The following is a 27,344-nucleotide window of genomic DNA, read 5'->3' on the forward strand; positions in this document are numbered from 1 at the left end:
CGGTTAAGTTCTGCCATTTTGTACATGCATCTTAGGCTGGGAGAGTACAGACTACGTAAAAACAGATCATTATGATAGGGTGCTTCATATAAGTCAATAATAGGCATGGGCAAGAATTAAGATAGCTATTTACACTGGCCAGATTTCAGTGGTCCCCATCGCCTGCCATTTATACAAAATTTGCACATGTCCTGACTTTCAACTGTCCAAGTCCATGCACAAGACAGAGAATACCAGTCAGGATTTTATCTGCCTTATAACCAAGAAAACCTTTGCCCAGCCATGCCTTCTACTTCACTTTTGAAGATAGAATTGAGCTTTATGATTATTAGGCTCTTTTTAACCGTAACGTATGCAGTCATTTAGATGCGGCACATTTAATTAAGTTACAGTTTGATATCGGTCTGTTTCTTTTCAAGTAACCATAAAAATTAATAATTAAAGCCGTCAGACCATTAAATTCCGGACTATAAAGGAATGAAGAAGAGAAAAGAAACCTAAAAGTCAAATGTAATTGTTCAGAAAATGTCAATGTTAGGTCTACATAGAAAAAGATGACAGACTGGATGATGGGGGTTATTATCAGAAAGGCATAATAGCTGCTTTACTGATACTACTGATTGACCTATAATCTCCATTGCCTAGAACATGCTTTCAATTTCCAACCCCATGAATTTCCTTTATGCAAAAAAGGCATATAAAAGGACATTTAGAAAATAGTGTTTGCCATGTATTTCTAAAACGTTCTGGAATACATAAAGAAATCCAGTTGGATACTACACACCAGTTTCTCTGGGGCCATACAGATATACGGTTGTAGACTGCATGCATTGGTGAAAGTAAAGATAGATGTCCTGTTCTGTGAAAATGTCTTATATATCAAATCATTCCGGCATTAGTCAAGGGACATGAAAACCTCAGAAATTCCTTTCCCAGAATAAAGTACTTCAAACATAAAGGCACATGAATAGATATTTTAATGGGAGTTAACCTTCAAAAACTTGGAGAAGTTCAGGAAATTTGACACAGTTGGCAACTAAACTGAACATGTCTATGAGCATCTGAAGCATACAGTACCTTTTTCCAAACTGTGTATTGTCCAAAAAGAAATTATAAAGCACCCTAAGCTGTTATTTTTTTTTTTTACTATTCTACCGCCATCTTGTTTAGAGAATATTTAAAAGAAATTAAATTGTCCATTATTTTTTACCATTATGATTATTTTCGCTGAAGTCTATAAAAATAATTTCATATTGATCGATAACGGAAGTGAACCATTTGATAAATAATACATTCCTGTTTTATTGTAATTTGCAAGATAAAAGCTGCATAGATTATAACGTACAATATACTGTATACATACAGTTACTCTGCTGTGTCCTTTCTTTATGTATGCTGGGTACCAAGACGGCATTACACAGTCCTTCATTTGCTTATTTGCAAGAACTCTTCTAAGATGAATCTTCATGGAAAGCCATTCGTGGTTTTACCAGGATATGCATTGATGATGCATTGATGAGATGCGCTGTCACAGTGTGGCTAGTATGGGACCCACTGCTTGTGTCTCTAGAACAAAGGAGATACCTTTCTTCCTGACTTGAGATATCCTGAGATGATTGGTACAAGGTGACCCATGATGACCAAAAAATTTTTTCAAAGCTGGTTATCTCAAACCACACATCTTGGGAGAACTTGAGCAAGGAGGAAAGGTAAGGAAGGACACATTGTTAGTATCCTCACCCTGGCTTTTTAACAAACAGCACCACTCAAGTGTATGAAGCTGTGTTGCGACTCCCACATATTCTCAATCTGTAGATTGGAGCTATTAATAAAAATGCTAATGGTACCGAGTTATTTACTCACCATCATGACCCCTGTCATTTTAGGCATCCAAGAGGTTGAGCCCCCTGATCATGCACTAATGATATATTTTATGAATATACCATTAATGCTTGCAATTTGGGAAACACTCTACCTACACCAGTGCAAAAACTCTTAAAGTGGAACTAAATATAAATGACCCATTTATGGATTTTAAATTTCTATTATTAAATGTGGATCAATAAAATGAGCAGAAAGAATATAGTTCTTTGTTCATAGACATAAATTTATGGAAAGTGGTATGGGCAATTAACCTGCATTTAGGATGCAGATCTGATACATAGTAAATCACATTTTTGGTGAAATTATTATATTGCATGCTTAGTTCCACTTTAAAATAGCTATTTAATGGCTATTTGAAGCCAAATAAGCCCAGTAGGTTCATGGTTTTTCTGTGAAATATGCTTTACAAAGGCTTCATTGCTCAGTTAAAGTTGTTTTCCAGGACTTAAAAGTTGGGTATTGAATGGGACAGAGCTTGCAGTACATTTCCTGGCTACTACACAGTGTATGGAACCAGGGACGGATTGGTCAGTGCCCAGGGGCCTGCCAAAGCCTTCTTCGTGGTTGCCGGATGGGTACATAATGATCTGATCCTCTCAGCATTAATTACTGCTAGGAGCATCAAGTACTTACTTACCTGGCCAGCATCCGCAGGTGCCCTCCTAAATTCTACTGTATCACCATCCTCAGGATAGTGATACACTTGAATAATGGGGTGAGGGCAGCAGTATTTTGTGCAGCACTGTAGTATTTGCTTCTGTTGAGGCCGTATTATTGGCAGTATTATTGCAGGCCCCATCTACTTCTGTTGTCCCTGCCTTCTGTTAATTTTGACCGGCCTACAACATAGGGCCAACATGGTTTTTTTCAAGGCTTCTTTAAGTTCCCAGACTGCCTATGTATGGAGCTGTGCTAGTTATGGTATGCCACCGCTCCTATTATCAGATGACTTATAGGTCTCCTTGGAGTCAAACATAAGGATAGATCAACAATATTTAAGTCCTGGAAAATTCCTTCAAGCTTATCAGGTATCTATCAGCAGATTTGTAACTGGCTGACCTGTTGCATGTGCGTTTGGCAGCTGAAGCCATCTGTGTTGGTCCCATGTTCATATGTATCCACATTGCTGAGAAAAAAATATGTTTTATTATATGCAAATGAGCCTTTAGGACTGCTGAGTCCTCTGGATTTTAATTTGACATGATCAGACATTATGATGCTTTCAATGCCTGGCCCTATTAAATCAAAGTGCAGAGGGCTCGGTAGTTGCAGAGAGAGCAGAGCCTCCAGGTGTAAAGGCTACTCCCTTATTGCTCCTAGAGGCTCATTTTCATATATTTAAAAATACATTTTCTCAGCAATGTGGGAACATATGAACATGGGACCAACACAGATGCCTTCAGCTGCCAAGCTCACATTCAACAGGTCAGCCAGTTTCATAGGTATAAGTCTGCTGACAGATGCACTAAAATCATTGCTGTGTTGCAATGTATTCTGCATCTGTAATTGTAAGAAGATACATTGCAGATTACCTGTAACAATGCTAATAATCTGCTTCAAACTAACACGGCCTTGCCTAACAAATCTTCCTTTTGCAATATAGTATGCACCTGAAGAACTAATCGAATATGACTATGAGTATGGGGGAGCAGATTACAAGGAGCCTGATTATGTTACAGAGACACCCACAGTTGCTGAAGAATATGTAGCTCAAACTGAGGTACAGTAAATATATGTTGTGTGCACTGCGTGTGTCACTGTCCTCTCATCATCTCCTCATCATCTCAGTCCCTTTTCTCCAGCTGACTTGTGGTCTCCTAACTCTGGAAGATGGGGGAAGTTAATGGCAGGCAACAGTTTGGTGTTTTCAGCAAATACAGCCTCAGAATCAAAAAACAAATTCTTCTAGCAAAGATCTAGTAGAAATGTATTGAGATATTCTTATTGCAAACTTATAGTTTTGATGGCTTATATTCTTATTTGTTGAGTGAGATTTACAAATGAGATCAGGAACATGTCATGGTTTTTGAAAGCAAACCATAAATTATTCCGTTATGCCACCCATTGGGCAACATGACTATTTGTTATCCTCATAAAGTATTGAATAAGAACATAAGCCATCAATAAAGGTACACCGCCTGCCCTTAAAACTACTCCTTACTTCCCCTTCATTCTTTCATTTATTGTCTCCATCCGGTCTTTCACCACATTTTTGCAGAAGAAGAAAGCCAGTTCCAAAACGAAGAAGAAGACAGTTCCCCCTAAATCAAAGGACAAACCTAAAAAGGTCACGCCCAAAAACACATTTACAGCTAAGAAGAAGAAGGGCAAGACTGATTACCAGGCATCAACAAGAAAAAGAATAGGGGTAAAGGTAGCAAAGACATCAAGATCTTCAATAGGGTCAGCCCCGAAGATCTGTGATCATGAGATATAAAATGCCCTAACCTCACTAGAAGTGGACAGAACCTCTGGCTAATACCATAACCTATATCTATACTCCTACTTTTGAACTGGCATCTTGCAAGCTCTCAAGATTAAATTAACATAACTTTTTTATTTTTCACTCAGGCTAATGTGGTCGATTACCTGCCAGAACAATATGGAGAAGTAGACTATGGTTACCAGACAGATACTCCTGCACTTACAACTGGACCCAATGAGGTAAACAAAATATCAACATACAGTAGGTGGAAAGACCTTTTCCTATAGGACTGCAACATGGATTGGTACGACGTTATGAATGATCATTGTAGAAATTCCAGAGCTGTACTCTGAAGCAAATAGAAATACACACTGGTAATTCAGGTTACTCTGTAGTTCAGGTTTGGACCACTCCATCAATACTTTAGAAAGTATGAAGCACAGAGTTGGAGTGGGACATGACTGGTTTAATGACAATGCTTTTACCTTGTGGATTAATACAGCAAACATCAGCTTTGGCAAAAAAAAATAGGATATTACAGGCAAAAAATATTATCGCAGATTTACTGGCTTTTGCTTGCTGTTCATAAAAGTTAGGTTTTAATGCAATATAGTTATTTGTTCTGCTTGGAAACTGCAATAATTCCATATTCCATCTAGTGTATATGTACCTTTCCTTGGCAATCACAAAACTGTGTAGATTGTTGTTTAAAAAAAAGTGACAAAAGAGGCTTCTACCTATTTCAACCAAATAATATTTTTTTCCATTTAGAAAAAATAATAAAACATAAACAATTACAAAAGGTTTTTGCATTCTCTTGTGCATCAGTTTTTATTATCTACCGAAGTACTTTGTTACTAGGCAAAAGCATTTTGTGAATTGAAATATATTAAAATTGACTGGCATCATTAAACAAGTCCATCACCTAGAACCTTTTCTTCACACCAAAGGATTACAAATTATTCATTTTCATAACTAACCAGGGCTTTACATACTAAAAATGGCCCGGCCTCAATGGCCAGCTTAAGTACAGTATGTTTTCACAAACTTATGACTGTGGAAAGGCTATAAGCACTCTTTCTAACTAAACCAGCCCCAGTACCCCAGGTTTTGATGCATGAGGCATGATATATTTGAAGTACAATAAATGTCTTTATGACTCTTTAATATAGAAGTCATACACGTTGCATAGCGCCACATAGCTGATAAGAGCATTTATGAGGACTGGTAATGCTATGTACATTTAAGCCATCTAAACAATGCTAGTCTATACATTCTATCATGGAGTCAAGATATCAAATCCCTGGCACTGAGAAATACTATTATACACCAACATACACTTTGGGCACCTCAATGTAATTTGGTTAACCTACTGTACCTTTTACGCATAGCTTTGAGGAAGACCCATTCCACAGTTATATAAAACATTACCAGAACTCACTTGGTGTAGTTACAGTACTTTCAGGACATTAGTGAGATTCAATGAAGATCACCACCTAATCTAGACTCTCCTGTATCCTTCTCTCCATCTTATCTGAGGAACCTTTCTGCAGGTGGCAACTCTGCCAAATATTGTAGTACTGTCACCTGATGCAAACAATTTAACCAAGTAGATATAACCAACCAAGTAGATATATCATACTTAAATGTGACTTAAAAGGTTCTAGATGATAAATTGATTTGCCGTGGAAAGATACATCATTTTAATCTACTTGTGAATATTTTAAATGCTTTGATGATATCTTTGAACCTCAAATATATACTTTCCATATCTTGCCTCCATATGGTATGGTTACACCAGATTTGGCCAAGTTTTGTGATTATACAATTCCCATGATATCTTCGAAGTAACAGACAATAATGAAAGATAATCCATTGCAAGATGGCACCAGAAGTGTCTAACTTATGCCGTCTTTTTTAATGGTCTTATTTGGCTCGCTATCTGTTTATTGACTGGAAGTACCAACTTTTAAGGCCTTTTAGTTGGAATAGACACTTCACTAGCAGCTGGCCAGCCAAGGAATGTCTACCTTTTGCTTATTTCTCGCTTAAATTATCTGTGCTTGGTTTATATCTATCTCACAGGCAGATTGGAATAAACATCTATGAAATTATCTTTTTAGTTAAGATGATTTAATTATTCTGAAAATCATTCTTTTGGAAATAATGGATTTGCTTCAAATCATAAAATATCATGATTCTATTTAGTGTTTTTTAGTGTTGAGCGAGCACCAAAGTGTTCGTGTCCTCGAGTAGAACAGTTCGTGATGCTCGGGTGCACATGGTGTTCGGCCGAACTCTGCGATGTACTGAGCATAGCGATGCTTGAGCTGAATTGGTGTTTGGCCGAGCATGCTCGCTCAACACTAGTGTTTTTGCTTTAAATATGCATTCTCCCTTTACATACAATATATATTGCATGATATAGCACCCAAAGAATTTCTGTGAAATTTCACACCAAGATGATTTTTAAATCATATGCTAAATCTTTTTCTAAATAGCATATGTTGTCCTACAAAATATTCTGCAGCAATAGCGGAATGCACATTTAAAGAAAACATTTAGTAAAACATTTGTAGAATCAGCTATTTGCAGATGCTATAATAGCTTTTATTTTATAATATTTCATGAAGAGAACTGCTATGCCATGAATTTTAAGCATATGCTGGCTTGATCTGGATATTGGCATTGCTTTGAAAGCAGCAGTACTATTAAATCACTAAATTTAAAGAAACACCAGAACCGAAAATTGCCAAAATATGTAATATCATTGATTAACTAGTTATCTTCTATAATTAGCTTCTTGTCTCACTCATTCGTGTACTGTACATTAGTACTGCTGCTTTACAATAAATCATGTTATATCATCTTTTAATTGATGCAGAGAACATGATCACAGCATGCTCCTAAAATCAAATTAAAAGATAATAATGAGTTAAAGCTTTAGGTTAATCTAAAGTTGCATCAATGCATCTAACGCTTTCACTAACCTAAAACCGTGTGTTCCTCCCACTTGTCACACCTACACTGATAGAAAATTCCTGAGGAGGAGACATTGGTGGAGGAGCCAATGGTGGAGGAGCCATTGGTGGAGGATCCTTTTCTGGAAGAGTACATAACTGGATATGATTATGACTCAGACAAAAAACTGGTAGAGGAAACAGAATATGGGGTGAAAGCTGTAGAGCCAACACAGTCTGAGCCGGTGGTGGGAGGAGATTTAGGAAAAGATGATTTATATGAGTACACAGACTATGAAGAGAAAGCAACAAACCCTACTACAGATGAATTTGGACCTGGGGTGCCAGCCGAGAAAGATATCAGAGAGACCACCGTAAGTGATTAGTGGCTACATTTGTGAAAATAAAATGAACATACCATGACTTATTATGATCCAAAGACTAAGGATTGCAATACTCAAATAACTTTTTTTTTTATGAACTCAATTTTGGAAAATGATTCCTTCTTTGGAAGGTGTAAAAAAGGAAAAGGCTTGCATGATTTATTGAAAGAATGATTACTAGGTGACTTTTGCCCATGCTACTTCAGTACTATACTGTACTAATGTTCAACAGAAACTGTACACAGCCGCGGGAGACAACTGACGTATATACATAGCATGCATATACAAAACAAGAAGTCAGGCGCTGTAGTAAAGAACATTAGTAAAGAGAATAATTTACTATAAAATACCTTCAATCTTTGAAAACTGTATTCTCATTCATATTATCTCCTTTACTGGACCTGGTTAATGGTTCAGTTATAAGTAGCAGTTTGAGTATTTTTATAAAGGGGTTTTCCAGGATTTTAAGAAAACTTACATAAGGGCATAAAAATAACGAATAACCAGCAATTACCCATTAAATACCTGCTTTGGTGGTCCTCACTGGTCCTGGTCCCATACATGAATGATGTGAATGCTGTGTTCAGACACCAGCCTCAGTGGTCACATGACATGTATGTAAGCATCATACCGAGGCTAGTGATTGGTCACGTCAATGATGTATATGAGGTCATCACTGCAGGACTGGCAGTGCCCAGCAGAGTGGTGGCACTTGAGTGGTACTGAATTTAACCGGTAAGACCACGTTCACAGTTCACCAGATCCGACATTGCCAAATTCTACAGATCACCGCCAGATCCCTATTGACTATTATGAGATCCGGCGGGGATCTTATTGCTTTCCGGCATAAATGGCGGGTTTCGGTTAGACGTAAACATTTGCATGCAATGCTTTTTTGTCTGGCCAACAGATGGCATTTATGCTGGATCAGGCAGCCGGATTATCGCGCTACATATGAGAACTCAGCCTAAGTACTATTTATTTTTTATTGTATACCATTTTGTGCCCTTACCCAAGTTTCGTAAAATGTGAAATCAATACTTTAAAAATTATTCCCTACTGTCCCCTACTGCCTTTTTCTGGTGAAATGTGGCCAGAACATCTCCAGGTTGTCTGTGATTACCCATAACATGAAGAAGATGTCTTATAATTTAGTTTCTCAGTATATAGATTGAGAACGGCATTTCTCCGCTGAGCATGCATGGACCTAAATTATACAATGGATAATATAAATGGACAAGAATAATTATAATAAAAGTGTACAGCAATCACTTACTATAACCTGATCTACTTAAGGCCATCTTTCTTTATTAGTCCATTATTTTATGTAAAGGGGTTATTTGCTCAGTTGTCTACCAAAATGAAAAACTGTGCATATACAATTCATTTTTAAAGGTTATGTTTGTTATAAACGATAAATGTTTTATAGCATCTATTAAATAATTCCCTATGCCTTTCTAAAAACTGTATTTTACTATAACATTTAATGGTTTTGCAGGTGAATAATTATGGAGGATATGGAGAGAAGGGTGAGAAAGGAGAACCAGCTGTTATTGAACCAGTAAGTAACTTACAAGTCATAGGTAGACATCATATCCCTAATCTGAATGATGATGTTCACTTTTCAACTTCTTGCACACACACTTAGAGAAAAACAGACAACAGGGGAGTACTTAGAAGAGAGGGGCCAATATAGACTCATGATGATGGTGGGTTCACATGGTTCACTTTCTTTTCACTTGTATACCTACCATGTCTTTTATATCTGTTTTTAAAAAGATGAGGGGTGACTTTTGGGCCATTACCCTCTTCTCTGGTTTGTAAATGTTCATGTTTATATGGTGAACCATACACAGATTGTGCTTCCATAAGAAAAGAGAGGTCAGACCTTCCACAACTGAGGCCAGCCCATCTCTACAGACCCCATTACAACTGCAGGAGCTGTCACTATGGAACAAATGACCTTTAGTGGGGACATTCTCTACACATGGAGGAAAGGCACTTTAGACATCTATATAGGAAAGGATTCTTTAGGCCCCTTTCACACGAGCGAGTTTTCCGCGCGGGTGCAATGCGTGACGTGAACGCATAGCACCCGCACTGAATCCTGACCCATTCATTTCAATGGGTCTGTGTACATGAGCGTTGTTTTTCACGCATCCGTTCTGCGTTGCGTAAAAATCGCAGCATGTTCTATATTCTGCGTTTTTCACGCAGCCCTGGCTCTATAGAAGCGAATGGGGCTGTGTGAAAAACGCATTGCATCCGGAATAAAGTACGGGTGTGATGCTTTTTTCACTGATAGTTGCTAAGAGATGTTGTTTGTAAACCTTCAGTTTTTTATCATGCATCAAAACGCATTGCACCCGCGCTGAAAAAACGGAACAACTGAACGCAATCGCAGACAAAACTGACTGAACTTGCTTGAAAAATAGTGCGAGTTTCACTGAACGCACCCTGAATGCATCCGGGCCTAATCCGTCACGCTCGTGTGAAAGAGGCCTTACAGTTAGCCATTAAAAAAGGCTAGATCCTTATCTGATATCGAATAACATTGAAGGTTATAATTAATTAAAAATTAAATAAGAATGTCATGAAACAATTAAACAATGTTACATAATTCATCAAGAACAGTTGAACTTGTTGGACCTACTATGTCTTGAAAAATAGAGGACAAAGACAGTCAAGAACAATCTTTGCCATGTCTGCTTTTAACATCGTTTTCTATCTGATTCCCAAAATTAGGTTAAATGTAATTACAAGACTTTGGATAACTTGGGATATTCAAATAAAACCTTTATATGAATATAATGACTTCTGCTGTATAATATTCTTCATTCAATTCTCAGGTTTATTTGTCCATTGTGTGTGGTTGTCATACTGTACTTGTTTTAGGGTACTTTCACACTTGAGTTTTTCTTTTCCGGCACAGAGTTCCGTCCTAGGGGCTCAATACCGGAAAAGAACTGATCAGTTTTATCCTAATGCATTCTGAATGGAGAGCAATCCGTTCAGGATGCATCAGGATGTCTTCAGTTCAGTCTTTTTTACTTTTTCAGGACGAAGATAATTCCGCAGCATGCTGCGGTTTTATCTCCGGCCGAAAAAACTGAACACTAGCCTGAATGCCGGATCCGGCATTTTTTTCCATAGAAATGTATTTGTGCCGCATCCGGCATTCAAATTGCCGCATTGACGGATCCGGTATTCCGGTCTGCGCAGACCTTTAAAAATGTGAAAAAAAAATATACCGGATCCGTTTTGCCGGATGACACCGGAAAAACAGATCCGGTATTGCAATCAATTTTTCTGACTGATCAGGATCAGAAAAAATGACATGCGTTTGCATACAGTTTGCCTGATCAGGCAGGCAGTTCAGGCAACGGAACTGCCTGCCGTAATCAAACAACGCAAGTGTGAAAGTACCCTTATTGTTCCAAGCATGAGACGGGTAGAAATACAATCAGCTAATCATATTTGATTTATGCAGCTCATAAATGTGGTGCCAAAGAAGCATCTGTGAGGTGACCTAAAAGGCTACCTGGAATATAGCACCTGCGAAGGATATGCACAGCAAAACAATAGATCAGGGATGGCCAACCTGAGGCTCTCCAGCTGTTAAAAAACTACAACTCCCAGCATTCCCAGACTGCCTACAGCTATCAGCCTACAGTAGGGCATGGTGGGAGTTGTAGTTTTACAGCAGCTGGAGGGCCGCAGGTTGGCCATCCCTGCAATAGATTATCTAATACTCTAATCCCTGGCCTAGCTGGCACATCATCTGTTTTATATTACAATCACACAAATCCTAACTCAGTAAACCAGTGATAACATATTAGTCTCAATGCCTGAGGTTCGTAAGCTGAGGATCTTGACAACAGGAATAGTTTAAATGAGCTGCATTGTATAATAACAAATTCTAATATAATGTCTGGCTCTTCAGGACTCTTTAGACACCCAGACTGAATACCAATTATTTCCCAGTGAATAGGCAAGTGAAAAAGATAACCTTGTCTGTACTGACACAGGTCATTCCGAGATTCATTCATTTTGACTGGCTGTCATATGTTTCTTCATTCCTTAGAGTCATTTTGACCACGTGCTTAAATAACATAGTATTTGATGGTTTCTTGGTTTCTACTCACTATTGTAATGCACTTTTATTTTTCAGGGAATGTTGATTGAAGGACCACCAGGACTGGAAGGACCAGCAGTATGTATCCAATTATTTCCTTTGAAAAGCATACATTGTTTAGACTCAGCTTAAAGAAGGAGCTGAAGAGATTGGAAGGAACAAATCAGATCCATGCTATAAAGAGTTGTTATTCTAGTCATTGAGTCAATGGGGTGCTAGTTTATCTTAGTATATCATTGTACAGCTGCTACAACCAGCACAAGTTTGAAAGTACTGGGACAGATGAACTCATCGTGACTAAGGTTTAGACAATCTAAAGATGTGCCAAATGTATCACAGTAGCCAATGCTAAAACTTTACACCATTGGTTTATTGGCAGGCTTGCATTGCATCAACATTTCCCACCCAAACTTTTGTACGCATTGGCGTATCTTAAGCCATCATACTATATTATTAAGTATTAAATGCCTTGTAGATAAAAGTTTGGGCAAATAAATTTCATGACTTATCTTGTTCTGGTGCTGAGCTACAGACTTACAGGGGGTTTCTGATTTGCATCAACATCCCCTAAAGTAATCATTTATGAGGCTAGCTGTAATTATGTAATGTATTTCTTTTACTATTTACTCTAATCTGTATGAATGAAGTGAAGTGAATGAAGTTCAGGGCTATAGTAACCCTCTTGGAAAATGATGTTTCCCTTTGATAATTTGAGAATTCTTATGTGTGATTGACCAGATCAGCCATATTTTTGTGTTGTTGAGCGAAATTTGACCAGGCAGTTGATTTATCATATGCTGCACTGTCAGGATGCCTTTAGTTATGACCTGTCCAGGAGCAAGAATAATCGTTATCTGTGATGGTGCCTGCATATTATTGGAAAAAGTTTCAGTTTATACCTATCGGCTTTTCTTTCTAGGGTCTTACGGGGCCTCCTGGCTTGCAAGGTCCATCTGGCCCACCTGGAGATCCCGGCGATAGAGTAAGTACTATCAACAATTCCCTTGCACATTATATGCAGAGTGCCATGCAATATATTACACTTAGAATGCAAACTACACCTTGCTGTGTGACTTAGATTGTTCTTCCTCCGTAGGGTCCATCTGGACGTCCTGGACTTCCTGGTGCTGATGGTTTACCTGGACCTCCTGGCACTATGCTAATGCTACCTGTAAGTTACCATATTCAGTCACCATAGTCCATCTATTCAATCTTTTCTAGTTCCTACTTGTCCATAATATATGAAAAACGCTGAAAAGAACAGTTTCATGTAGTATTGCTGAAGATTATGCTATCTTTATAAGAGGTAATATTGATATAAGAAATACCGGTACAAATCCAATTGTGTTCAATCAGTAATTGGTGAATTACAATGTTTTTCTTAGTATACATAAGAAAAACTTGGATACTAGAAATCATGATACTGTAGTTCTTTTATAGTAAATGTTAGCAGAAAACACACGGCTTAAAACAGCAGACATTTTGCCTTATGTGACTATCTACTAAAAAAAACTTATTTCCAGAGGGAGCAATGACCTTTTCTGCAGAAATACTGCCACTGCCTGTCATTGCAGACTTTCATAGGAAGGGGCTGAGCTGCAAAACCAGACACATCCCATAGGCAAGAGTGGCACATTTTCTGGAAAAAAATTATCTCAGTTGTACATTTGATGTAATAACATGACAAATAAAGACAAAAGGCCTATTGTTTCATTTAAACTATGAAAAGCACAGACATTTGAATTCACTTTTTGAGCTATAGAGTAAAAAATACAAGGCATACAAATGCAAAGCCTTACTATGTGAAGCAACATATACGCATCCTGACTATATATCTTGTTTTCTAGTTCCGCTATTCTTCCGATGGTGAGAAAGGACCACCTATATCTGCTCAGGAAGCTCAAGCTCAGGCTATTCTCCAACAGGCTCGTGTGAGTAATGCATTATTTTTCCAGGTCACATTACAGTAAAGTTTATCAGAAGAGATGAGTGAATCAATTCACTGGGTAGAATTGAGAGATAGACAGAGATTCAACCACATGAAGAGTCTTATATACCAGACAAACATCACCTAGGTGTGCAAATTAGTTTTCCTTCTAAAAGGAACAGAAAACTAAGCCTCAATTACCACCAGATGTTAGGTATCAATCCAATAAGTCAATGCTTAGCCTTGTAAACAGGCTTTGAAGCATAAATTAGATTGCACCTTATCAGTGTAAAGCAGAGAGAACTGGCTTAGTTCGGTGAGAGGCCTTGGTTGGGATATGGGGGGCGACAATTTCTCCTTAAGTAGAGCATCTAGTAGGCGTAAGAACCCCTATAGGCCAGGCAAATGATCCTCTGGATTTCAGGGGAAAAGGTATGCAAATTAGCTTTCCTTCCTAAAGGAGAACAAAACTAAGGGTTGATTTCTGCACTGACTTTGTTCCCCATTGAAATGAATAGAGACATTCAGCCTCAGAAAATCCACAAGCCATTGACAATTTTCAGTCCCATGGGATAACATAGACAAAATCTCCCCTGTGCTGTGTTCCTCTGTGGAATCAATCATTCTGCAGCAGATGTAATGGTTTTTTTTGTGGATTTTCTGTCTCCATTCAATTCTCATTGTTTAGGCAATCTGTATATATATATATTCAATATTTTTGTTTAGATCAAATGTCTTCTGCCTTTGTCCAATGTTGTTGTTTTATTTTTTATTTTAAGATTGCCATGAGAGGTCCTTCAGGTCCAATGGGTCTTACAGGAAGATCTGGCCCAGTGGTATGTAACTTATTAATAGTTTTTACTGTTGTAATATGTATGTGTCCATCTACTTGGGAGCAGCCATACTATCACTGCCGCTGCCTAATGTCCATACTAGGGTACTGCAGTTCTTTTCTCATTGAAGCGAATGGGAGCTGAGCTGGGTGGGTGAAGCCTTCTGTTCATTGTACAGCTTCTAGCACCAGCTACTGCCCAAAACAGCTGTTCCGTGGGGTGTGTCAGACACCATCCATTTGATATTGATGAAAACCTATCCTGAGCATAAGTCATCAAAATCTGAGTTCTGGAAAACCGCTTTAAATTTCATGCTGAGCGGCACTACGACCATTACACTTTGAATAGAACTTTCCTTCTGGATCCATTTAAAGTGCTAGTTCTGACACCATAGGCTGCAGTGAAGAGCTGAGCTGTGGGGATGCAAGGTGGCAGACCCACCTACCCTGACGATAAGTCATCAATATCAGGCGCAAGGTCTGACGCATTCAGCTTACCTAGAGTCAAAAATAGTTTAAAAAAATTGCAAATATGGCAACACAGCTACTCGAGAGTCCTGGAAAGCTGCTTCTAATGACAACCACTATTCCTACTAAGACTTCGTTGATATCTGTGATGGAAGCTCCATTATGAGCCTCCATCACAGATTCTGTTAAAAACGCTACACAAATACCGCAGCAGATGTTAACAATAGCTAAGTGTACTTTCACACTAGCAGCAGGATGGATCTGACAGGCTGTTCACCTTGTCGGATCCGTCCTGCCGCTATTTCGCCATGCCGCTGGACCGCCGCTCTGTCCCCATTGACTATAATGGGGATGGGGCGGAGCTCCGGCGCAGCACGGCACTGCGAGGCCCGCTGGACTAAAAAGTCGGACATGCAGTACTTTTAGTCCGGCGGCCTCTCGCCGTGCACTGCCATGCTTCACCAGAGCTCCGCCCCGTCCCCATTATAGTCAATAGGGACGGAGCGGCGGTCCGGCGGCACGGCGAAATAGCGGCAGGACGGATCCGACAGGGTGAACAGCCTGTCGGATCCGTCCTGCCGCTAGTGAGAAAGTAGCCTGAACCGTATAGCAACATAGAAGCCTAGACAATCTTAAATGACTTAGATTCACTAGTATAATTTTTATTTTATAATTGTATAAAATATATATTAATATTATTAGTGTATAGTCACATTTTATGCAATTCATGCATTTTTGTTGTTGATTACTGCATTAATTGCAGCAAATAAACTGTCCAATACTAGTGTAAGTACATGCAAACCCACAGCTGTGAGTTCAGTAGAATCAGTAAACCGCGGGCCAGCTGGGGCCTTTGAACCTAATGTGGGCACAAAAATGCGACCATAATACTCTCATATAAAACTAAGTTAATAATACAATATACACCGTTCATTGCTATTGCCTGTAACACTGTATGTTTGTGAAAGGTTTATTTTATTACTTTCCAGGAGGGGTTGTGATACGTAGCGTCAGTAAATCCCACTATGTAGCTGCCACATTGTAGCTGTTTAGTAAACGTTAAACTGTCACAACAGATAATATCATCTCTTGCCACCCAGTCAAACACAAGGATAATCTGAATAAATACCCCATTGCCTTGTATGAACTGAATGAACTGTGCATTCAGCTTTGGCCTAGATTTGCCTTGCTTTTCCATGGCCTATTAACTCATAATAGAACATTTATTTTCACAAAGTTTTAATAGGTCTGCCTACATCCAAATATATTATTTTTGGAGCCCTCTCTATTTACTAAAGAAAGTTATTGATTGTGGTCGTTAGATGTGAAATTAGCATTTTTTTCAGAGCCATTTAATTAACACTTTGGTAAAGCGTACATTGCATTGCATATTTTATCTGAGAGAATCTATTGTATTGAAAACAATTCCATGACCCATTAGAGGGTAGACGTGCCGGCCGCATTGATTGCAGCTACAGTGTTATGATTAGACATTTTGTCTAATGAAGTTTATGAGCTCGAAAGAGATGAGACAAGCAGTAGAGTGGGGAAAAAACACGCTAATATGGCTGCCAAGTAGCAATGTACGTCTCTAATAATGCAGCAAAACTTTAGACGGTGAAATGGAATTTGATTAAAACGATGGGAGTAGTTTTGTTTGGTAGCTGATGCTTGCAGTGCAGCATAAAGGCTGCGTTGTATATAGATGACCAGTTTCAGAAAATAAATGTTACATGTTAAAGGGATTTTCAAAATGTACTTTTCTTTTATTCCCCTCTCTCTGTGGGACATTGAATATTCCCCGCTGTTGGTCCCAGGCAAACTTCACTGAACTTCCAGTCCCTATGTATAAACTTCCTGCATGGAAATTGATACAAAGGGGCTTCCTGAATGGACAACACATGGAGGGGGGGGGGGGGGGGGGCAATCACATGAGCTGCTGAAGCCAGTGACTGGACTGGGTCACATGCTGCCTGGGGACACATCACTATCGAGGCCAGTCATTGGCTGCAGCAGACCACATGACCCAGTCTGTGCAGGAGGTTCACATGCAGGGACAGGAAGTGCAGTGAAGAACTCTAATAGTACACATAAAGTGGCAGAACATGTTTTTAATAATTATTATTTATGATACCTACGATAAGATAGATGTAGGAGGAGTAGGACCATATACAATAGAGAACTATAGGCAGATCCTATTTTATGGTATCTATGGTATCCTCCAATGATATGACTGGCATTTGTGAGGTGCGAGACACTCACTGACATCTGTATTGGATTATTATTTAGGGTATTATTATGGTATGTTCACATGCAGCAGATTTGTTGTAGGGATGTTTGCAACAATTCCATACATCCATGTAAATAGTATGTACATTGGTTCCTTCAGATGTCTGGAAGAATTGTAGACATTTCTGTAACAAGTGTTCCTAGTGTGAAACAAGCAATGTCAGAGACATATGGCAACAAACATGACATTGGACTATTGGAGGATGGAAGTGATAACTACAGGGAGTGCAGAATTATTAGTCAAGTTGTATTTTTGAGGATTAATTTTATTATTGAACAACAACCATGTTCTCAATGAACCCAAAAAAACTCATTAATATCAAAGCTGAATATTTTTGGAAGTAGTTTTTAGTTTGTTTTGAGTTTTAGCTATTTTAGGGGGATATCTGTGTGTGCAGGTGACTATTACTGTGCATAATTATTAGGCAACTTAACAAAAAACAAATATATACCCATTTCAATTATTTATTTTTACCAGTGAAACCAATATAACATCTCAACATTCACAAATATACATTTCTGACATTCAAAAACAAAACAAAAACAAATCAGTGACCAATATAGCCACCTTTCTTTGCAAGGACACTCAAAAGCCTGCCATCCATGGATTCTGTCAGTGTTTTGATCTGTTCACCATCAACATTGCGTGCAGCAGCAACCACAGCCTCCCAGACACTGTTCAGAGAGGTGTACTGTTTTCCATCCTTGTAAAGCTCACATTTGATGATGGACCACAGGTTCTCAATGGGGTTCAGATCAGGTGAACAAGGAGGCCATGTCATTAGATTTTCTTCTTTTATACCCTTTCTTGCCAGCCACGCTGTGGAGTACTTGGACGCGTGTGATGGAGCATTGTCCTGCATGAAAATCATGTTTTTCTTGAAGGATGCAGACTTCTTCCTGTACCACTGCTTGAAGAAGGTGTCTTCCAGAAACTGGCAGTAGGACTGGGAGTTGAGCTTGACTCCATCCTCAACCCGAAAAGGCCCCACAAGCTCATCTTTGATGATACCAGCCCAAACCAGTACTCCACCTCCACCTTGCTGGCGTCTGAGTCAGACTGGAGCTCTCTGCCCTTTACCAATCCAGCCACGGGCCCATCCATCTGGCCCATCAAGACTCACTCTCATTTCAGCAGTTCATAAAACCTTAGATATTTCTTGGCCCAGTCTTGACGTTTCAGCTTGTGTGTCTTGTTCAGTGGTGGTCGTCTTTCAGCCTTTCTTACCTTGGCCATGTCTCTGAGTATTGCACACCTTGTGCTTTTGGGCACTCCAGTGATGTTGCAGCTCTGAAATATGGCCAAACTGGTGGCAAGTGGCATCTTGGCAGCTGCACGCTTGACTTTTCTCAGTTCATGGGCAGTTATTTTGCGCCTTGGTTTTTCCACACGCTTCTTGCGACCCTGTTGACTATTTTGAATGAAACGCTTGATTGTTCGATGATCACGCTTCAGAAGCTTTGCAATTTTAAGAGTGCTGCATCCCTCTGCAAGATATCTCACTATTTTTGACTTTTCTGAGCCTGTCAAGTCCTTCTTTTGACCCATTTTGCCAAAGGAAAGGAAGTTGCCTAATAATTATGCACACCTAATATAGGGTGTTGATGTCATTAGACCACACCCCTTCTCATTACAGAGATGCACATCACCTAATATGCTTAATTGGTAGTAGGCTTTCGAGCCTATACAGCTTGGAGTAAGACAACATGCATAAAGAGGATGATGTGGTCAAAATACTCATTTGCCTAATAATTCTGCACTCCCTGTACTTACTCAACACCTTTTGGCTGGTGGTTCTTGAATACAGTAACAGCAGTCAGCAACTCTAGTCCATTATTAGTCCCTGTTAACCTTTGGTGTTAATAGTCCAAAAGACATGGAAATGGAATGCAAATAGAATCTCTTCACACACAAGATCAGTCCTGGGAATGACCATCAGACTGGTGTCTTAAATGAACACTAGAAATTGTAGTTTTAAATTACCCTTGACATTCAGAGGTTGTGAGTTAAGGGGACCCTCTGCATGCACTGCACATAATCACCGACTGAAAAAATACAAGTCTTATATCTGTATATGAACATGTAAAGATAATATCATGACTGAGAGAAACAACCGAAAGGGATTCTAAGACAAGAAGATGTGATCTTATTAATGTAAGCAGTTCCTTCAATAGGATGAAAAGCCGTTATATACAGCTATATCAGCTATATCTAGTCTAGATCAGTGATGGCGAACCATTTAGAGACCGAGTGCCCAAGCTGCAACCCAAAACCCACTTATTTATGACAAAGTGCCAACACGACAATTTAACCTGAATACCAATATAGTATATCTTTATCATTTAGCTATAATATCCTGCCTACATTTAGTGCGCTGCCTGTGCTGTTCATAGTGCGTCCTGTGCTGATGAATGGCATGAGAAGTCTAAGGCATATTGGTACACCATAGACTTTTTCCTGGGCATGGGAGCCCACAGAGAGGGCTCCGAGTGCCGCCTCTGACACCCGTGCCATAGGTTCTCCGCCACTGGTCTAGGGACATCAGCAGATTTCCAATTGTGGATATTGTCTATGAGTTGTTCTCTTCTGTCAGGTTGGACATGTTTTAGCACTGTCTTGTTATTTCTGGTGACACCGCATCTACCACAGCGGCAGTTCTTCAGCTTTATCTTTCCCAGACAATTTGGTGGCTAATCCCACACAAGGCTGATTTCACACTAGTGCATTACGTGGAACTTGACAGAAGAGGAAAACTCTAGGCATTAAAATGAAATGTTTCCTGCTGTCCTATCTGAGAGCAAGATATGATACAGAGAAAAGATGACCTTTGTGATATATACAGTACAGACCAAAAGTTTGGACACACCTTCTCATTCAAAGAGTTTTCTTTATTTTTATGACTATGACAATTGTAGATTCACACTGAAGGCATCAAAACTATGAATTAACACATGTGGAATTATATACATAACAAACAAGTGTGAAACAACTGAAAATATGTAATATTCTAGGTTCTTCAAAGTAGCCACCTTTTGCTTTGATTACTGCTTTGCACACTCTTGGCATTCTCTTGATGAGCTTCAAGAGGTAGTCCCCTGAAATGGCTTTCACTTTACAGGTGTGCCCTGTCAGGTTTAATAAGTGGGATTTTTTGCCTTATAAATGGGGTTGGGACCATCAGTGGCATTGAGGAGAAGTCAGGTGGATACACAGCCAAGAGTGTGCAAAGCAGTAATCAAAGCAAAAGGTGGCTACTTTGCAGAACCTAGAATATGACATATTTTCAGTTGTTTCACACTTGTTTGTTATGTATATAATTCCACATGTGTTAATTCATAGTTTTGATGCCTTCATAGTCATGAAAATAAAGAAAACTCTTTGAATGAGAAGGTGTGTCCAAACTTTTGGTCTGTACTGTAGGTTTGTATGATTTAGAGAACGATCCTAACAGGACTTCTAGGAGAGACAATGAGAGTCCTACTGGCCCTGTCCACATACAGTGATTGATAGCTATCTGTATGTACACACTGAAAAAAAAGCTGTTAAATCCCCATGTATGGGGGATGTTATCAGGACTCTCACTGTCTTTATTAAGAGTCCTGTTAATATTTACTCTTTTCATTCAGACCACCTGCTCTAAATCATGTAAACCTACAGTTTAGCTTAGCTTCTGTCCCTCTATCATATGCTGATTTCAGCTACTTACAGAACAGAGGAGCGTATCATAGGAATGTTGCTTCCAATTATCAGGTGGGCCAGCATATGAATGCTACTCATCTATACCTGTTGAGCTGAGGGCACAACCCCTATCTAGCCTTTGATACAATCCTTGTGGCTGCAGCTCGTTGTTGTCTTGATGATGGGACCAGTACGGCAGCAAAACATGTTACAATAGCAGCAATAAAAAGTGTATTTTAAATGATACACTAGCAATTATCTTTGAAGACAGCACCGCTAGTTCAAGTCTCAATTTTTTCACCCTTCAACTGTTCTCAGATATGGCAGCAGAAATCATGTGACAGGTCCCCTTTCAATTTTAGTGAATTTTTTCAACTTTATTTGGAATTGCATTTTTAAGAATTTCCGCTAGCACACCATCAGCATACAAGGCATCATTTCGCTTGCATATGTTTTCAGAATTCAGTGTCAAATTAACTCCCCCCCCTTACTGTTTTAATGTATATCTTCTTAAAGGGGTTGTCAGGGTTCAACTTCAGAGCTGAACCCTGACATACCCATAATCTCACCTAGGCAGCATCCCCTGACTTGAGCATTGGAGCAGTTCATGCTCTGATTCTCTCCCTTGCCCTGCGCAAGATCGCGCAGGGCAAGGGCTCTTTTATTTACTATAACACACTGCTGGGCGGAGGCTTCCGCCCCTGGCATTGTGTTCGGTGTAGTCACTGGCTCTAAAGGGCAGGCTTTAGCGCTGCCCTAGCCGTTTTACAGGCTAGGGCAGCGTGAAAGCCCGGCTCACTGCTGGGCGCGGAAGCCTCTGCCTGGCAGCCGGAAGGAGAGCCTGGTTCGTAACCGGAACTCCACAAAATGCCTTTGCCCTGGGAAATTCAGCGTGGGGAAAAGGAGAGCATCGGAGCATGAACTGCTCTGATGCTATTGTCAGGGGGGCTGCCTGGGTGAAATTCTGGGTATGTCCGGGTCCAGCACTGAAACGGGACAACTTCTTTAAAGACCATCTGTCAGCATATTTGTATCTTTGATACTGGCTGACCTGTTATTTGTGCACTTGGCAGCTGAAGACATCTGTGATGGTCCCATATACATATGTGCCCGCATTACTGAGAAAAATGTAGTTTAAATATATGCAAATGAGCGGTGGGGGAGTTGCTGTTACACCTAGAGGCTCTGCCCTCTCTGCAACTGCTGTACTCTCTCCACTCTGATGGACATGGCCAGGTGTTATAATGTCTTCACTGGCTGTAAATAAAAGTAGAATATGGAGTTTTTAGTTTTTTTTTTACACTGTCCATTTATTTCAATGAGAGATTCAGCATGGATTCTTCACCAAGATAGAGCATGCTGCTTCTTTTTTTTCCACCTGGAAAAAAAAAGTAAGTGCTGTCTCCTATTGAAATGAATGGGAGGCTGTTTTGAGATGGAAACACTCCAAGATCAATGCCAAAAACTCTATGTAAACTGGCCCTTAGCATTTTCATTTATTTACTCTTAAATGGAATCTTTCACCAGTTTTATGGTGTTTAAACTATGGGCAACATAACCAAGTGACAGATTCTGGGTCACTTTCTTTAATTGACTGAGGCATTTTGCTAAAATCTTGTATTGAACAGTTCCAGCGCTTGTCGATGAGTCCCCATATTCATGAGCTCTCCCGGCTGTCCCCGCCCACCTGCTGCTGATTCATATAGAAAAAACTGTCAATCAGAGGCAGGTGGGCGGGGAGAGCCGTGAGCTCATGAATATCAGGACTCATTGGCAGGTGCTGGAGCTGTTAGGATTTAAAAGTGAGGGCAGAAGAAAACGGGTGACAGACTCCCTTTAATGCAGCGATTCTTGCTCTGAACCAACCTGATGGCTGCCTGTACCAAACAATATTATGCCATAACTGTTCATGATTGGATAAAACACATATGAAATACATATAATAGTGTGGAGAGGTAAGCTTCTGAGAGATGCATAGAGAAGAATGCTCTTGGTGCGGTGTCTGTAACAGGACAGAGCGCGGAAGGCATTGCAGAAAGCAGGGAAAGCGCTGCAGCTCTCGGTGCGGAGGTGCGAGGCGTTTTGAAAATGAGTTCTGCAGTTTTCCTGCCTCCAGCTGCCGGGATAGGAAATATGAATTCATTTTTATAAACCAGTGAGGATCCCTTTGTGAGCTGTTTAGCTCTCGCACCACAAGGAGGCTGTAGACGTCCAGTTATTTCATTAGGTGATAGCATGAGCAAAGACCCAGGACTAGTGAACAATGCAGCTGCGTCATGGGGTTTTAGGCCACATTTAGGCTACATTCACACGACCGTATGTGTTTTGCAGTCCGCAAAACACTGATCCGCAAAAAATACAGATGACGTCCTTTTGGCATCCGTATTGCATCCATTTTTTTTTGCGGATCCATTGCAACAATGCCTATCCTTGTCAGCAAAATGGACAAGAATAGGACATGCTCTATTTTTTTTGCTGGGCTACGGAACGGACATACGTATGCATTTTTTGCGGACCCATTGAAATAAACGGGTCATCATCCAATCCGCAAAAGAAACGGAACAGACGCGGAAACAAAATACATTTGTGTGAATGTAGCTTTAAAGGGAACCTGTCACCGGGATTTTGGATATAGAGCTGAGGACATGGGTTGCTAGATGGCCGCTAGCACATCCGCAATATCCAGTCCCCATAGCTCTGTGTGCTTTTATTGTGTAAAAAAAAACGATTTGATACATATGCAAATTACCCTGAGATGAGTCAGAGCTTGAAAATATGACTCTTCTCTGGTCACACGAGTAAGATATGACTCTTTTATGTTAATTTCCATATGTATCAAATCGTTTTTTTTACACAATAAAAGCACACATAGCTATGGGGACTGGGTATTGCGGATGTGCTAGCGGCCATCTAGCAACCCATGTACTCAGCTCTATGCACAAAATCCCGGTGACAGGTTCCCTTTTAGGTTTTTAATGTCTCTATATTCTGAGAAATATCGTCCTGCATCCATACATGATAAATATAGTCCATATAAGCGTAATAAGCATTCTGCTGTACTTCGCTATTTCTAGGTACAGTATATACTGTACATGGTAAATGTATGATGATGGTGTACAGCAGGGAAACCCAACCTGCGGCCCTACAGCTTTTGTAAAACTACAACTCCCAGGATGCCCTGCTGTAGGCTGCCCTGGCATGCTGGGAGTTGTAGTTTTGCAACAGCTGGAGGTTGGGCATCCCTGGTGTGCAGGATCCAGCGCTCATCCAACTGATGATGCATCAAACAACTTGTCACATATTAGTCCCCAATAGGTATTTAGACCGGCATTACCCGTGTGGTTGATGCATTCATTTATATAGAAAGGTAGGGTATTTGGGACGTACAGATGTAGCAGTGCTGAGTTTGTCATTTCCTTCTTTGGCACAATATTGTTTGCTTAAATGCTCAGTGAAAGACACTAATAAACCCCTTTGGTTTTTCTTTTCCTAAAAATTGTTCAGCTGTTTCTCAGTAACAACTGCCCCCCCCCCCCCCCCTATGTTTTCCGAAAGTGACAACAGGAAATAGCAACCATTACAGCTCCTGTAGGGTTGTCACCTCCTTCTATTAGACTCTTGCGAGGCTAATCTGACAAGTATCAACTATTAGATTTAGGGCTTATTCACATGGCCGTTGCCTGGCCTTGCCTGTATTGCAGCCCGCGAACAGTGGGGCCGTAATATATACGGGCAATGGCCGTGTGTACATGGTAACACAGATGCAGAAAGAGTGCCTCTGTCCGTGCCTCCGCACCGCAAAAAAAGTATGCGGATGCGGGTCACGGACCCCATTCAATTGAATGCGTCCGCAGACCACGGCCACTCGGTCGGTGCTCATGCATTGCGGTCTGCAGAACGGGCAGCGGCCAACAACGGCTGTGTGCACGAGGCCTTAGAGTGGTTTCATACTAAGTGTAGGAAAAAATGGGTTTTTTTTGTCAGTGTTTCTTTGCGAACAAAAAAACGCAGCAGTCTGATGTTACATGGCGGTTTAAAATTAGCCTAAAAACACAGTGTTTTTTGTAATGGCGTTGTAAGACGGTTTTCTGTCTTTTTTGACTTTTTTTTCCCCAAATCGCAGCATGCTCTAGTTGTGATGTATTTTCAGGCGTTTTCCCATAGACTTCTCTATAGGAAAACACAGTCCGAAGAAAACGCAAGTAAAATGGGATAAAAAAAAATCACTACCGCAGAACTGAGAAGGAAAAGTGCAAACCCCTATCGGAGCTGTTGTGATATAAAAAAAAAAATACTTTCAACTAGGAAATGGATGAAGAGAATATAAATTCTCCTAACGGTGTGATATAGCTTTCCCCACAGTCCTATATAAAACCACAGATAACATCGCCATGTCAGCATGATAAACTCAGCTCTGCTGCTCCGGTATTGCAATGGTGGCAGTAGTGATTAATGGAAGGTATGGCTTTTTATCACAATAACAATGGCTTACTATATATTTAATAATCAGATGACATAAAGGCGCTGCCATATTGTGACACACGGGAGATGATCTACATACATGGCCACCCAGCTATGCCTATTGTAAAACAAGACTTTCTGATCTAGATTTTCTCAAGAGCTGCTGGGGTTCTTTCCGCCATTGTGCTGCCCATGAATACAATTACAGCTCATGCACACAACCGCAAAAAAAATTAAAAATAACTGATGACTGGGATGTGCGTGTTGCATCCATTTTTTTTGCTGTTCCATTGTAACAATGACTGTCCTTGTCTGCAAAATGGACAGCAATAGAACATCTTCAATTTTTTTGTGGAACGGACATATGGACACGAAATGCACAAGGTGTCATCTGCATTTTTCGCAGCCCCATTGAAATGAATGGGTTCCGCATACGGGCCGCAAAAAAAACGGAATGGACACAAATAAAAAATACATTTTTGTTAATGAGGCCTTAGGGTGAAATGTCATGGACTGAAATGCTGCTGAAGAACACAACAGCAGAATACAGTACAGCGCATGTGAATGAGGCTTTAACAAACCCCATCCATGTGGAAGAACTCTGCGTCTATTGCAGGTTTTGCCCCTTCACTTCAATGGGAAGTAACAATTAGCAGTGAAATCTGCAAACAATGTATTTGTTTAGATTCATTTTTTTTATCTACAGACTTCTAAGCCATTGATTTCCTAAAAAGTGGCAAATCGACAGCAAAAAATCTGCACAATTTATACCGTCCAGTTTCTTGCAGACGTTTTAGGCAGTGGTCCCATCATGTGCGCACTTACACCTGGTCTAGCACTTTCCAAGACTGTGGCAGTCACTTTATAACATGTCCCCTTCTTCTCCTTTTCCTGTCTATCATAGGGTTCACCCGGTGCTCCAGGAATGAAAGGTGAATCAGGAGACTCAGGCCCTCAGGTAAGTGAGCGTCATCTGTTGCTGTGATCCCTACATTTCCACCATTCCGTTACCTGGCTTCCTCTACACGTCTACCTCTGCAGCACAATAACCGCGTAGGCTCACATTCCAGCTTCATAAACAGTGACATGCATTTGTTGCTGCTTTGCAGGGTCCTAGAGGAATTCAAGGTTCGCTTGGGCCAATGGGTAAAGCTGGCAAACGCGTGAGTAATGAGTTCTTTATTCCACAACATATGTTATATGGATAAATAGAAGTGTAATTAGTCACACTACACAGCAATGAGCGAGGTAGTAAATGAGGGTGTACATGACGGGCTGGAAACAACCTGGATGAATTAGATAGATAGGGGTCAGAAACCTTCGGCACTCTCCCACGGAAGTGAATTGAGCATGCTGGGAGTTGTAGTTTCAGAACAGCTGGAGTGCCGGAGGTTGCTGATCACTGAGATAGATAGATGATAGATAGATAGATAGATAGATAGATAGATAGATAGATGATAGATAGATAGATAGATAGATAGATAGATAGATAGATAGATACAGAGAGATGATAGATAGATAGATAGATAGATAGATAGATAGATAGATAGATAGATAGATAGATAGATAGATAGATAGATAGATAGATAGATAATTGATAGATAGATAGATAGATAGATAGATAGATAGATACAGAGATAGATAGATAGATAGATAGATAATTGATAGATAGATAGATAGATACAGAGATAGATAGATAGATACAGAGATAGATAGATAGATACAGAGATAAGATAGATAGATAGATAGATAGATAGATAGATAGATAGATAGATAATAGATAGATAGATAATGGATAGATAGTTGATATAAGATAGATTAATAGATAGATTTGATTTGATAAATAGATAAAAATGAGAGTTGGGCAGCACTGCACTTTCTTGCGTATAGATGGAGTGCCA

At 39.9% G+C, this 27,344-nt stretch overlaps 1 protein-coding gene across 1 annotated transcript in view; it reads left to right on the top strand.

Annotated features, from left to right (window-relative positions):
* The window catches only part of COL11A1 (collagen type XI alpha 1 chain), a 189,760-nt gene that overhangs the window by 64,938 nt on the left and 97,478 nt on the right, over positions 1-27,344 (top strand). Inside the window, exons 6-16 of the mRNA XM_040407771.1 lie at positions 3,488-3,604; positions 4,456-4,548; positions 7,344-7,643; positions 9,151-9,213; positions 11,824-11,865; positions 12,707-12,769; positions 12,884-12,958; positions 13,635-13,718; positions 14,494-14,550; positions 26,348-26,401; positions 26,553-26,606. Coding sequence (XP_040263705.1) covers positions 3,488-3,604; positions 4,456-4,548; positions 7,344-7,643; positions 9,151-9,213; positions 11,824-11,865; positions 12,707-12,769; positions 12,884-12,958; positions 13,635-13,718; positions 14,494-14,550; positions 26,348-26,401; positions 26,553-26,606 — 1,002 coding nt within the window. The remainder of the gene's footprint in view (positions 1-3,487; positions 3,605-4,455; positions 4,549-7,343; positions 7,644-9,150; positions 9,214-11,823; positions 11,866-12,706; positions 12,770-12,883; positions 12,959-13,634; positions 13,719-14,493; positions 14,551-26,347; positions 26,402-26,552; positions 26,607-27,344) is intronic.

Source organism: Bufo bufo, chromosome 9 (genome assembly GCF_905171765.1).
Source record: "Bufo bufo chromosome 9, aBufBuf1.1, whole genome shotgun sequence".
Lineage (NCBI taxonomy): Eukaryota > Metazoa > Chordata > Amphibia > Anura > Bufonidae > Bufo > Bufo bufo.